Here is a 12,909-nt window from a genome sequence, read left to right as displayed (position 1 = left end):
TATTTATAATAATTAATTAAATAAAAATTTATAATAGAAAATTATAATTTATTATTAATAAATAAAGTGCCAGCAATTGCGGTTTATACTTTAAATAAAAATAAATTTAAATAATTATATATAAATATAAAATATATAAATAAATAAATATATTTAACTAATTTATTTTTTTATGGTGAAATATGAATAGATATTAAAAGTTAAATAATTTTATTTAAATTAATAATAAAATTAAAAAAATTTATATAATAAATTAGGATTAGATACCCTATTATTTAAATGAAAATAAAATATAATTAAATATTAAATGTTAATCATTAAAAATAAAAAATTTGGCGGTATTTTATGATTTAGAGGAACTTGTTGATTAATTTGATAATCCACGAATAGAATTACTTAATTTAATTTTTATATATTGTTGTTGAAAAATTATATTAAAAGATTAATAATTTAAAAATTTAATTATAATTATAATTCAAATCAAAATGTAGAATAGTTAAGATTTAAATGAGTTACATTTAATTTAATAAGGGGGATGGGCTAATAAGGGGGAGGGGAGCACTTGGTGGAGACATCCAATCCCCAACCATGCCCCCCTCTAATGTCATCTTCTCCTTTGAGGAGAGGGCGACTGGATTGTCCCCCCTCAATTGCTCGTCAAGGCCTTAGCTTCATTGTCAGTGGGGGTAGCCGATGCAAGGAGGGACCCAAGCTCCCATCGGAGTCACTCTCCTTCTCCTGTTTCTCCTCGCTGCTGTCATCTACAACAGCCGCTGCAGCGGCCGCAATCGCCGCTTCTGCCGCCGCCTCTTCTTGTCGGCGTATGCGCTCGGCCGCCTCCTTCTGCGTCATAACTTGTTCGCAGAAGAAGGCAATCGCCTTCCAGGATCTCTCATCACCCAACATCTTCGTAACCATGGTTGGCAACGAGAGGTCGTTGCCAACCACTGAACAGAGATCACGGCGCAGCGTGTCCCACGCCGGACACTTCTCCAGCGTGTGCCGCGCCGTGTCTCTCACCTCCTTACAATGGTGGCAGGCCGTGGTACCTTCCTTGCCGATTCGATACAGGTACTCACCAAAGCACCCATGCCCGGTGAGCACCTGTGTCATCCTAAAGGATACCTCACCTCGGGCCCTGTCTAACCATTCTTGTAGACAGGGCCGGACGGCCTCAACGCGGGTTCTTTAACCCGCAGTCTTCGGGTCAGATAGGTGGGCACTCCATCTCTCCACCATAGACCGCTGGGCGTGGATCCGGATGGTCTTCTTGACCCTGGCTGGTAGAGGGCCATGACCCCTCCTGAGCCCCCTTTCCCAATTATACCGCTCCGCGTACATTGCGGTCAGGAACTCCAAGGGGGGCGAACCCGCCAGGACCGTGGCCGCCGCATGGGACACCGTGCGGTAGGCCCTTATCACCCTCACGGCCATGCTGCGCTGTATGCGTCGGAACTTGTCCTTTGCATAACGCATGGCCACGAGATCCGTCGCCCATATTGGGCATTCATACAGGGCCACCGCATTTACGGTGCCCATGTATATACGGCGGACTCAACCATCCAGTCCCCCAAGGTTTGGCAGGAGCCTACCCAACGCCGTGGAGAAGCGCTTCACCTTGGGGCAAGGACATTGAAGTGGTGTCCAAACTTCCACTCGCCGTCCAGTAGGAGACCGAGATATTTAAGCCGGTTCCCCACCGAGATAGAAGTATCTCCCACCCGGATATGAGTCCTTGGCGGTTTCCCAGAGGATTTACTGTGAAAGTAAAGAGCCTCGGTTTTTTGAGCCGCCACTCTAAGACCCATACCAGTGATGCTTTGTACCACAACTGCCACCGCTGTCTCGGCCTTGGCTGCTGTATCCCCCAGCTGCTCCCCGCGGCCACCACTAATGTGTCGTCTGCATAGCAGATGGCGTGGCAGCCACGAGGGAGAGGAAGGCAAAGGACTCGGTTGTATGTGAGATTCCACAGTAGGGGTCCTAAGACTGACCCCTGCGGAACCCCGCATCGAATTTCCCGTCGGCATTGGAGTCCGTCTTGTGTGACGAACTCCAGGCTCCTATCCCGGAAATATTGTCTGATGATCTCCACAAGGTAGGGAGGGACCCTGTATTGCAACAAGGCATCCATTACTCTATCCCAGGGCAGGGTGTTGAAGGCGTTTGCGATATCTAGTAATACCGCAAGTGCCACCCCGCCCCCTTCCACGGCTTCTTCCGTGAGGGACGTAACACGACTAATCGCATCCACAGTCGAACGTCCCTCGCGGAAGCCATATTGCTCCTCGTGGAGACCACCCTCTCGGGATATATGTCGAACAAGTCGTTTTGCAATGATCCTCTCAAAGATCTTGCTGACCTCGTCCAGCAGGCATATTGGTCTATATGCCGACGGGGTTCCTTCTTCCTTGCCTTCCTTGGGGAGCAGGACCAATTTAGCCTGCTTCCATTGCTGGGGGAAAGCGCCATGTCTGAGGCATTTATTAAATATGTACCTCAGATGTTCTCCCAGAAAGTCCAGTGCCCAGACTCATATCTTTCCAAGCACGCCGTCAGGGCCAGGAGCTTTTCTTGATCCTATTCTTTTGACGGCGCGCTGAAGTTCGTTGCTGGATATCTCCTCGTCCTCCTCTAGTTCATAAGGTCCCCCCAGGCCGGGACCCCAGTTGAGTGTGGACTCCTAAACCACTAGCGGGAAGAGGGTGTCCACAACATTCCTGAGGACGGGAGTATCCAGGGATTCCGTGACGGGGGGCGTGTCCAGTTCCTATACTTATTCAGAACTATTCTGTATGGACGCCCCCATGGGTCCGTGTTGAGGGATGACAGTAGCTCATCCCAACAACTGGCCCTGGACTTCCTGATAGTGGCGCTAAGGGCGCATCTTGCGGCCCTATAGGCAGCCAAGGCCTCCTCTCGGATCTCCGGGTTTCTTCTTCTGGGAATACGAAAGAGGGTGCGTCGCGCCTGGACAGAGGAGCGCCTTAATTGCGCTATTTCCTCCGTCCACCAATAGACGGCGTGACGTGGGCGGAGGACCCTGGCGCGTGGCATGGCTGCGTCGCAGACTTCGCGCATAACGCCCCGCAACCATTCCACATCCAGGTTAATGTCCCGCCTTTCCTCTCCCTCCGGGATACCCCACAAAATGGTCATTAAGGCCTCTTCTAGTTTCTTGGGGTCCAGCTTTGTGAGGGTCCACCTACCTGTGTCCCCGCCTCGAGGTGGGTGATGTACCCAGTAATGCACGGCGTCCAGGACAAATTCAATGTATTAGTGGTCCGAAAAGGTTTCCCCTCTCGAGTCACCCACCACGCGCCATCCTCGCACCATCCTCTTTGCCCCCTTGGAGCCGATCGTTATATCCACGATCGACTCCTCTTGGGGCCAGACACATGTGCTCACTCGGCCTTCGTTAATAACGTGAAGGCCGAGCGAATTCACCCACCTCACCAGGGTAGTTCCCCTGGTGTCCTGCCTCGACTCACCCAGTGCCGGAGACTTGACGTTAAAGTCTCCAGCTATTATGAGTGGATCGGCAGGGAGTATGTTTCTGACAACATCCCCCACCTGTTCAAGGAGTGAGTCAAACTGGGCAGGACTTCAACTAGGGGGGACATAGCAACTAATTATTGTTGTGGACCCCCACTTTGCTGCAACATATCCGTTCCCCTTTCCAATACATTTGAGAGGGGGGGTGTTATTTGTTGCAGCACCGACCTCGATTGCCGCCGTGCTTCTTGCATTCCCCAGCCACGTAAGCTTTGCTGAGATCTTATAGGGCTCAGCAACAATGGCCAGCCCGATGCCACGCTCAGCCAGGCTCTGATAAAAGAGATTCTGTGCCTGACTGGCGTGGTTTAGGTTAGCTTGGAGGAACCTGACCGCCATTTATTTTGGGTGATCAAGCTCCTCCGGCTTTGCCTCTATCTGCGTACCCTCCCCATCATCTTTCGGCAGAGGGGTATCCTCGGGCTTTTTTTTAGAGCCTTTCCTTGGTACCCTCTGCTCGAGGGGTTCCCCCTCTTATCACCCCCTCTTTATCCGCGAGGACCTCTCGCATTCGGCTCGCCAACGCATCCGCCTTTTTTTTGTTGTCCGGACCCCCAACCTCAAATAGTTGGACACCGGTAACTGCCTTTCTGGCCTTCAGGCCATTAATTTCGAGACTGGCGAGATCTATACTGTCCATCGCCAGTCTCAGATTCTCCTTGTATTGGCCGGATGGGCATGTAAGCACCATCGCAGTTGTACGGGGGACTCTCCTACGTCCATTTTCCCTCCCCTCTTTTTTGGTTGGGAGGGAGGATTGGACGTCGCAGGCTTAGGTTGAGGGCCCTGTGGTTTATTGCCTGGCTCCTTTGCCTTCGCCTTAACATTCGTGGTTGCCGGAGCCCGATTGTCACCTTTTTTGGTGGTTTTTTTGCGAGCTTTACGCTCTACCACCTCCGACCATGTCTCCTTTTTCCCTGTGAGCGGGGGAGGCGAAAGTGTTGTCTTTTCGGTGGGTTTCGCCTTACCCTTGAGGGCTTGTGTCTGCCCTTCGACAGGGCCTTGTCGGCCCCTTTTGGGTTTGGAGAAGGCAGCTTTTCCTTTTTTTTTGGGAGGCGGCTGGGGTCCCGCTTTCAGTGGATCTTGCCCTCCGCGGGCCTTTTCCCCTTTCCTCCTCCTCTTTCCACCCTCTCGCGGTCCCTCCGTTTTTGCGTCAGGGGCCGTGGGAGCGGGTCCCACGTGATTCTGCTCTTGTCTTCCCCGGGGATTAGAGGCCTTAGCCTCCTCTCCAGCGGTAGACGGGACAGGAAGCGGAGCCGGAACAAGCTTTTTTGGAGCAACCACCGCTCCAGAGAGCCTTAGCGTCTCCATCTGCTTCGCGATGGGATCCAGGAGTGCTAGAACTGCATCCTTTTGGTCCATCAGCTCATTATATTTTGCCCTCAGCTCCTCGGGCAGATTCGGAGGGAAGGCCTTCGATGGCCGCGGTACCCCTTTGATCGTCGATCCCGCCTGTCTTACGGGACCTGTCCTTGCCGGGGGGACTGCTGTGTCCATCTTCATATCCTCCCTTATATCCTTTTCCCCCTGTATAGGAAGGGGAGAGGGGGCAGTCCCTCCCGCTAAACAAGGAGAGGTGGGATTCCGATAATCCTCCTCATCCGACCTCACCACCAGCCTCTTCCTTCTTGTGTTCTTGGGTAATGTCCCTAGATGAGGAAGAGTATGGGGCGGGTAAAAATACAAGGGGAGGAAGAGGAGCTTTCTAGTTCGCACCTCCCTTTTCAACTCCGCATTTTCCTCCCGGAGCTTTGTCAGTTCCTTACGGAATTCTTTAAGCTCAGGGTTCTCTCCCTCCCTGATTTGTCTGGCCATAACTGTTGTAGCTGCTCTCAGCAGGACTACAGTGTCTTTGACCTTCCTGACCAGAGACCCTTTCATTCCGTTGGAGCAGTCCGCCACCTTATATAGGATGGTGGAATGCTCCATGAGTTGCGCCGCAATTACCTCGGTGGATTCCAGCAAGAGCAACTCTTCCATCTCCTTTTCATCGTTGAGGAGACGTTTCCACCTCGCTGATTTAGAAGGATCCGGAAGCAGCGACTCTGCCGCCCTTCTATCTCTCTTCTCTTCTTTTCTGCGTCTTTGAGCTTCCTTCTTTTTTTTGGCGCCTTCCGACATGTTTGCCGATGACCGGTTGATGGCCTTTGCCCCGTTTCTCCTTTTGCTCCTCGACTATATTTTCTGCCACCGAACTGGTGACAGAAATATTGTCATTCTCCTCTGCGATCTTATCGCGGATCTCCTCGCCATCTATGGAGTCTGCCTCCATATTCTCATCATGAGCGGAAGTCCTCTCCTTCTTGAGCCAGGAATGGTTGTATCCCAGCACACGTGCAGAAAAATCTTCCGCAGCTGGCCTGACCTCGTTGTCCTTCGCACTCATCAACGGGGATGGAGGGGGGTCATGCCTCATCCCACTCGTGCTTGGAAGTGGGTTCTCCATCGTCCCTTCGGTTTCCTTCCGACGGGTGAGGGGGAGTTGGAAGTTAACATCTTCAATCCTAGTGATGCGCAACTTCTCCATCCTAACCACGTGTTCTCTGTTTGTTGCAGAGGCTAACCTCGCACTGCTCCTGTAGGGAACCTGACGTGGACGCGTTGGCCTAAGCGTCATCCTAACCGAAGAGGAATCTTCGGATATATCGCCCGAACGCAACGGACAGGTGGACCGCGACCAGATTCTTTCCCCAGCGTTTTTTCCCTCCTCGTTGTTATTATTTTTTTTATTTATAATATTATTTATTGATGGGTCCATTTGAAAATAATCCCACTTTCCCCTTGCAGCTCTCCATTTATTTATTTAGGGGATCTCTCTATCGATCCTTTTCGGTCATTTCTTTGAACATCGATTTCAATGTTTAAAACATTTTTTTCGTTCCGCGGCCCTCTTATGACTGGTCGGGCAATTATTGCTTTATCTTTATAGGAGGTAAAGACGTGGAGCCGACAGTGCGTAGCGGCGTTATTTGTTTCTTTCTTAAGATTATGCAGCTGTATTTGTCGATTTATTCATTTAGAGGATCTCACTATCGGTCCTTTTCGGTCGTTTCTTTTGACATCGTTTTTAAATAATGTTTTAAAATATTTTTCGTCGCGCGATCCTTTTTATGATTAGTCGGGCGATTATTGCTTCATTTTCGGGAGGAAAAACGTGAAGCCGACAGTGCGTAGCGGCATTATTTGTTTCTTTCTTAAGATTATGCAGCTGTGTTTGTCTGTTTCGTTGTTTAGAGGATTTCGTTATTGATCTCTTCCGGTATTTGTTTAGATATCGTTTTTAATGGGTCTAAACATTATTTAATGGTAATGGTTCTCTTCTATTGCGCGACCCGTTTTTTGTGACCGATCGGACGATTATTGTTTATTTCGTGGAGGGGGGGGGGGGAAACGTGGAGCCGACAGAACGTAACATATTTATTATTTATATTTATAGTCAAATATACATGATAATACCCACCCACTGTGCGAAACGTTATTCTTCAGCGCAAACATCCGTACTGTCGGCGTATATGTTTTCATTTAGCAAAAATTTTATCTCACGCTTTGTCGTATAGATTTGTAACCGAATATTTGTATCGATTTCATCGTACGACAACCACTTACGGCGCTCGAGAAAGCACGTGGGGACGCGATTTTTAATAATTTTTAGCAGCCTTACATTGACGCTTGCAAAATTACGCCAGAAATACTCCCCTCCTCATTACGGTTTGCGATATTACAAATTGCTCGCAGTACTTTGAATAGTTTAGTATCGCATCAGTTGTCCGTACATAAGGTTGTGCTAAAAAATGTGCTCCACAAAAGAAACCAACAAGATGAATTTTTACATTCCGATTGAGAACGGTGAAATTTAATAAAAAAATGTAAGTTTTATTTATTTTCTAAATATTATTTTTTAATATATATTTTAATATTTTATATAGCGTTTCATCTCATCGTGCGGTTTGCATACTTGGTTATACCTTAACCCCGACATCTTACAAATATTTGGAGATTGGAATAAGCGTTGGAGCTATGTCTTATGTGGAATTGATACTTGGTGATAACCGAGGCAATCGAGTAGTATTGCCTATCGTACTCTGGCACTTATTGATGCAGAAACGTACAGACATTGAACGATATGTACAATTGACTGAAAGTCAGCCATTATAGATCTGCGATCTATCTATCCAAATGATTAAATTAAACGGATCGAGGATTGTTAAATTAACATTATCTAATAAGTCTTTGTATATGCAACCTTAAACATTATTACATTTATTCAATTTTGAAAATTATATCGATCATATGCATTCATGGTTGTGTCAAAATACACATCTCGTGAATAAAAAGTTTAAACAATTTTGTAACGTTTTGCAACGTAACAATATTATTAATGTAAATGATGCTGTGAAAGCGATTCGCGAGGTTAGGTTAGGTTAGGTTCCTCCCCCCGGTGCAAACAGTTGCACCCCCGCCCACACCCTTTCCCGACCAGGATGCAATTCGCATCCTTATTAGAGAGGAAGTGGCTCGGGCTCTCCATGAGAAGCCGAGTTACACTGGAGAGAAAGATCCCAATAGGGTTCCCAAGGTGGGAGAGAAAAGGGAGACAAAGGAGAAAAAGGGACAGGAGCAGGAGTGGAGAGAGGTAAAGAAAAAAAGGAAGTCGGGGAAGGGTAACGGAGAGGTCCGACCCAGTAACACTGAGGGCGGAAAAGATGGGAAGGAGAGGAGAGGGGGTGGCGATAAGATCAAAAAAGATCTACAAGACAGCCCTCTGAGATGTTTCAGGTGCCTCACAATGGAGCATCTGAGCACCTCCTGCCGCTCTGGAGTGGACCGTGGTAACAGGTGTTACACCTGTTAACCGGTGTGGTACACCTGTAACACCACTCCATGGTGGGATGCAGATCGGCCCCCAGGTGCCCCTTATGTGGGGACCTGGGGGTCGACGACGGTCATACTCTGGGTGGGGAGAACTATGTTCCGTCCCCCCTCGAGCGGAGAATAGGGGGAGGTGGAACACACCTCTCCCTCTGTCATCCCCCAATAAAGGGGGATGACGGTCAAGTGGGGGAGTAGGAAGGGGTAAGACATAGTCTTTTCCCCTCTCCCCCACGGGGCAGTGAACTCGGGGGGTCTTTTACCCTCCTCGCCCCAAAACGGCTTTCAATCAGGCCATTAGCGGGGGCGGTGAGAGTCATATTCTCACCTCTCCCAGGGGTCAAGGGGAAGTGGGTGCGGGAACACCCACTCCCCATTGCACCTTGGCCCCAGGGAAGGCGGCGGGGTTGCGTGGTGGTCCCGCAACGCCGCCGTTAATGCGTCACTGAAGTTTCTCTCAGTGACGCATTAAAAGGCAGGAATCTCTTCCGACCATCTGGGGGAGAAAGGCGGGGGTGGGTCCTGGTTGAATGCTAACGCGACACCAGAGCCCACCCGCCAACCGCCGAGAGGACCACCGTCTGGTTTTAGCGGGTATACCCCGTTAAATAGGGGAAGTACCACATACCCCCGGGGAGTTCCCGCCTCTCGGGGGATGCGTAACGCATTTTCAGACGAAAAAAAAAAAAAAAAAAGGTTAGGTTAAGTTCCTCCTCGTCGTGCGCCACCTTGTCGTGGTGAGAAGGCTTAACCCTGAAACCCCATGGAACACCCACACGGCTCCGGCCAAGTTGGGATAACTTCCGAGGTGGAAGGGGAACTAAGAGCGCACCGTACCCTTAGTAAGGGTACAAGGGGAGCCCAGCGATTCCCTTAAGGACTGCGCCCACCCCCTTGGGGGTGGTTTAAAGCGCGAACCCAATCGCTGGTAGGGGTAGGCGGCCCTAAGTGCAATCGCCCGGTGGTACGGCACCGTTGGGGGAGGACTGCTCCTCGCCCGTGACACACTGCTGGGTGCTCCTGGCACATAAGGGTTTCCGCGCGTGTGGGTGTTCCCGCCGTGCGGCGTCCCTCGGGGGGATGTGGGTGCTGGTATGGGCTGGCGTCCCACAATCGTGGGGCTCCATCTCGCGTGCAGGCGGCTCAGTGGGTTCTACCCCTGAGTGCGCGCCGCGAGGAGAGCGGACGGGCCGATGGATCTCCGGAACTCCCGGACCCATCGGGCCGGGCCTCTTCCGAGCCGCTCGAACGTTTTCCGAGGACGGGGTCGGGGAGGCGGAGGAAGGCCGGCGCGGGCCGCACGGGCATAGCCCAACGGCGCCGGGTCGGCCCGGCCGTCGGAGCCGCTCGGACGTATTCCGAGGCAGGGTTCGACGGCGGGATGGAGCCCGACGGTGCATCGCGACCGTTTCCCTTCCGAAGCGGTGCATTCCGAAGTCGGGGCCCTTTGGCGGGAGGTAACTTCCGTCAAGGACGCGTGCAAGCTGGTCGCCATGACGGGTAAGACTGGGCCGGGGAGCGGCGACCCAGTCCCAACCGTCCATGGGGCCCCCCGGGTGGCACCACCCGCTGCGGTATCCCGGAGGTCGGAGGCCGGGAACTCCCGAAAGCCCATGGAGGCGTCAAAACCTCCATGGGTGAGTAAGAGGCCGGGGACCAGTGCCGGGGATGTATGTCCCCCGGCCCGTGTTGTATGTCACCCCCCCGGGGGAACTTGGGGCCCTGTCGTGGAGTGTTGCCGGTCATGTTTCGGGACACTCTGCGGCAGGTGAGGGTACACCCTGGGTGACGGAGCCGCAGCGGGGAGCGGGAATTAACGAAGAAATGAAGTCATTATCAAAAACAAATATGGAGACGGGCGTAAAGAGAAACACTGCGAGTCTCGCGGGAAGAAAAGGAAGGAGAGCCTCGGTCGGGGCGACCGCTAGTGTCCTGTGGTCAGGGGAACTAGGTTACTGACCGACCTGGAAAAAGCGACTCTAGACCCGGTCTTGAGAAAGATGAGGGCGAGACCGCTTAAAAAGGAGAGAAGCGAGAGCAAGAAAGAAAGGACCGGTGAGGTTATCGAGGTGGAGGATGATTCCGACGTTGACGGTTCGGAATCGGCCGGCTCGACGAACTCACAGAGCGATACCGGGTCCTTCCTCTTTGAAAAGAGGAAACAAGGTCGTCCGATAACCACGGGCGAATATGAGGTGAAAAAGACTATGGACCGGATCAAACAGGTTCAGGAAGAACTGGCTCTGTTCCAATGGGTCTATGACAGGTCTGCTCTACCAGGGGAAAGGAATAAAGCCTGGAAAAAGCTAAAATCGCAAAAGGAAATTGAGGAGGAATTGAAAAATTCTCCGGCAGCTGATGTCTGCGCAGAGATTCTCACCGCAACACAGGCGGTGGAGAAGGTGGCGAAGGTCTCCAAGAATCTCAAAGGAGACCTCGTCTGGCTTCTTAAGGAAGCCGTGCTGGTGACCTCTGCGGGGGCGGTTACCCTAGCCAGTAGGGGAAGCATGTCCTCCGATAAAGTAAGGAGGCAATTGGAGAAGAGTAAGGCTCAGTTTGGGGCCCTCATTGAGGAAAATACCAAACTGAGAAGGGACGTCGAAGAACTGAAGGGAGCGAGCGGTTCCCTTCAGCGCCAGATGGAGGAGTTGACGCGGAGAGAGACCGCGCTTAAAGAGGAGAATGCACTCCTAAGGAAAAGAGTGGAAGAAGGAACGCCTATCAGGAGGAAAGAACCTTCCCTGGAGGTGGCTCCAAGTACCCCTACCCCTGCCCCTCGTACGAGGAGCAGAAAGGGTACGGGAGTAATTAATTATGCGGAAGAAGGCTCCAGCGAAGAGATGGAGACCGAACCGCTCCTGGGGAAAGGGGCCCCAGAAACCGATTCGGTGGTTCCTAAATCCATGGGGACAAACACATCCCCCGCGGGATCATACAAAGGAGGGAAGTTCCTAAATATAAAAGGAAAGGTGGGACCTGACAAAAGGGAAGGGAAAAATAAAAGAAAAAACAGAAAAAAGGGGGCGGCAAGGAAATTGGAGGTACCGCAACCCCAAGGTAAAGAACCGCCAATCTCCCTCTCGCTCATGGAGGAGGAAGAGATTAGAATCAGGGCCAACCCCGAGGTGGGCTGGAATGTGGAGGAGGTCGTGTCCGAGGCCCTTAAAGTTATCAAAGGGCGGAAGTATCTCAAGGAGGGAGACCCGATGGTAGAGGTTAGGTACGCCGAAAACCTCGCCTCGGGATCGACCTTTATGGGAGAAAATCAGGGCCCTTTCAGAGGGCAAAAAGAAAGAGGAGCGGGAATTAAAGCCGCCATAATTAAAGGCGGAGGAGGACCCGTCCCAAAACCGTCGCGGGCAGCCGACAAGGAGCGACTCACATATGCGGCGGCACTGGAAAAGAAAAGGAAGCTGAGGAGCGGGAAGGAGACCGCATCCCCGGCACCCCCGACAGCCAAGGTAAAGGGAAAGGAGAAGGGGGAGAAGAAGAGACCACCACCACCTGGACCCCCTGATGGGGGTAAGAAGAGAGCTGGTGCCCCCAGGCCGATAAGGGTCCCCCGCACTGCGGCGGTTGTTTTTACGTGCCCGGAGGGACAGTACAGCGAAATGGTCCGCCGTGCGAGGGGTCAGATCGACCTGACTGAGCTCAACATCACGGAGCTCAGGAACAGGAGGGACCTTACAGGGGCGATTATATATGAAGTGGGAGGTGAGGGAGCCAGCCAAAAGGCTATGGCTTTTGCCTCCAAACTTAGAAAGGCATTGGAGGGGGCGGAGGGAGTTAGGGTATCCCTCCCTATCAAGACCGCGGAGCTCCTGTTTCGGGACCTGGACGATGCAGTCCAGGCCTCGGAGGTAAGGGACGCAATCGCGGAAGTCGGTGGATGTGCCCACGGGGACATCAAAGTGGGGGCGATAAGAAGAGCCCCCAATGGGATGGGCTCGGCGTGGGCCAAATGCCCTGCAGCTGCCGCCAATCTGGTGGCGAAAGCCGGCAGAATAAGGGTTGGGTGGGCCCACGCCAGGGTTGAATTGCTGGAAGAGAGGCCCCTCCAATGCTTTAAATGCCTGGGTAGGGGACACGTACAGTCGAAATGCACGGCAACCGTGGAACGAAGATTCGGTTGCTTCCAATGCGGGGAGGAGGAACACCGAGCGGCGGACTGCAGGGCGGCGCCTAGATGTCCCATATGCGCGGATAGAGGGAAGCCGGCAAGACATAGGGCGGGGAGTGCGGCCTGCCCCATTGCGCAGGGTGGTCGCATAACTGGGCGAACTACCGGGGCCCTTAGGGGGGAAACACGCAGGCCCGTAGAGGAAAGCACTGGCCGGAAACCTTCCTCTATAAAGGGGAAAGGATCCTCTATAAGGGAAAAAGGACACGACGCGGCAAAGAGTACAGTGAATGCGGGAACTCCCACACCCCGCGGCGCGTCGACCCCTAGGTCGCAACCGAAGAGGAAGAGAGAGGGAGAATTGG

The 12,909-nt window shown here is 52.0% G+C and overlaps 2 protein-coding genes across 2 annotated transcripts; both read right to left on the bottom strand.

Moving 5' to 3' along the window:
- Positions 1-1,188: 1,188 nt before the first annotated feature.
- Positions 1,189-1,539, bottom strand: LOC140675911 (uncharacterized). Its single transcript, XM_072910518.1, has one exon. It carries the CDS (start codon positions 1,537-1,539, stop codon positions 1,189-1,191), a length of 351 nt encoding a protein of 116 aa, XP_072766619.1.
- Positions 1,540-1,613: 74 nt separating this feature from the next.
- Positions 1,614-3,159, bottom strand: LOC140675910 (uncharacterized). Its single transcript, XM_072910517.1, has 3 exons — positions 2,777-3,159; positions 2,138-2,474; positions 1,614-2,063 (listed from the first exon to the last, which is right to left on the bottom strand). Exons 1-3 carry the CDS (start codon positions 3,157-3,159, stop codon positions 1,614-1,616), a joined length of 1,170 nt encoding a protein of 389 aa, XP_072766618.1.
- Between the last annotated feature and the right edge of the window lie 9,750 nt (positions 3,160-12,909).

Source organism: Anoplolepis gracilipes, unplaced genomic scaffold (assembly GCF_047496725.1).
Source record: "Anoplolepis gracilipes unplaced genomic scaffold, ASM4749672v1 Contig23, whole genome shotgun sequence".
Lineage (NCBI taxonomy): Eukaryota > Metazoa > Arthropoda > Insecta > Hymenoptera > Formicidae > Anoplolepis > Anoplolepis gracilipes.
Note: the sequence above shows the minus strand (reverse complement) of the source record. Positions and strands in the feature narration are given on the sequence as shown.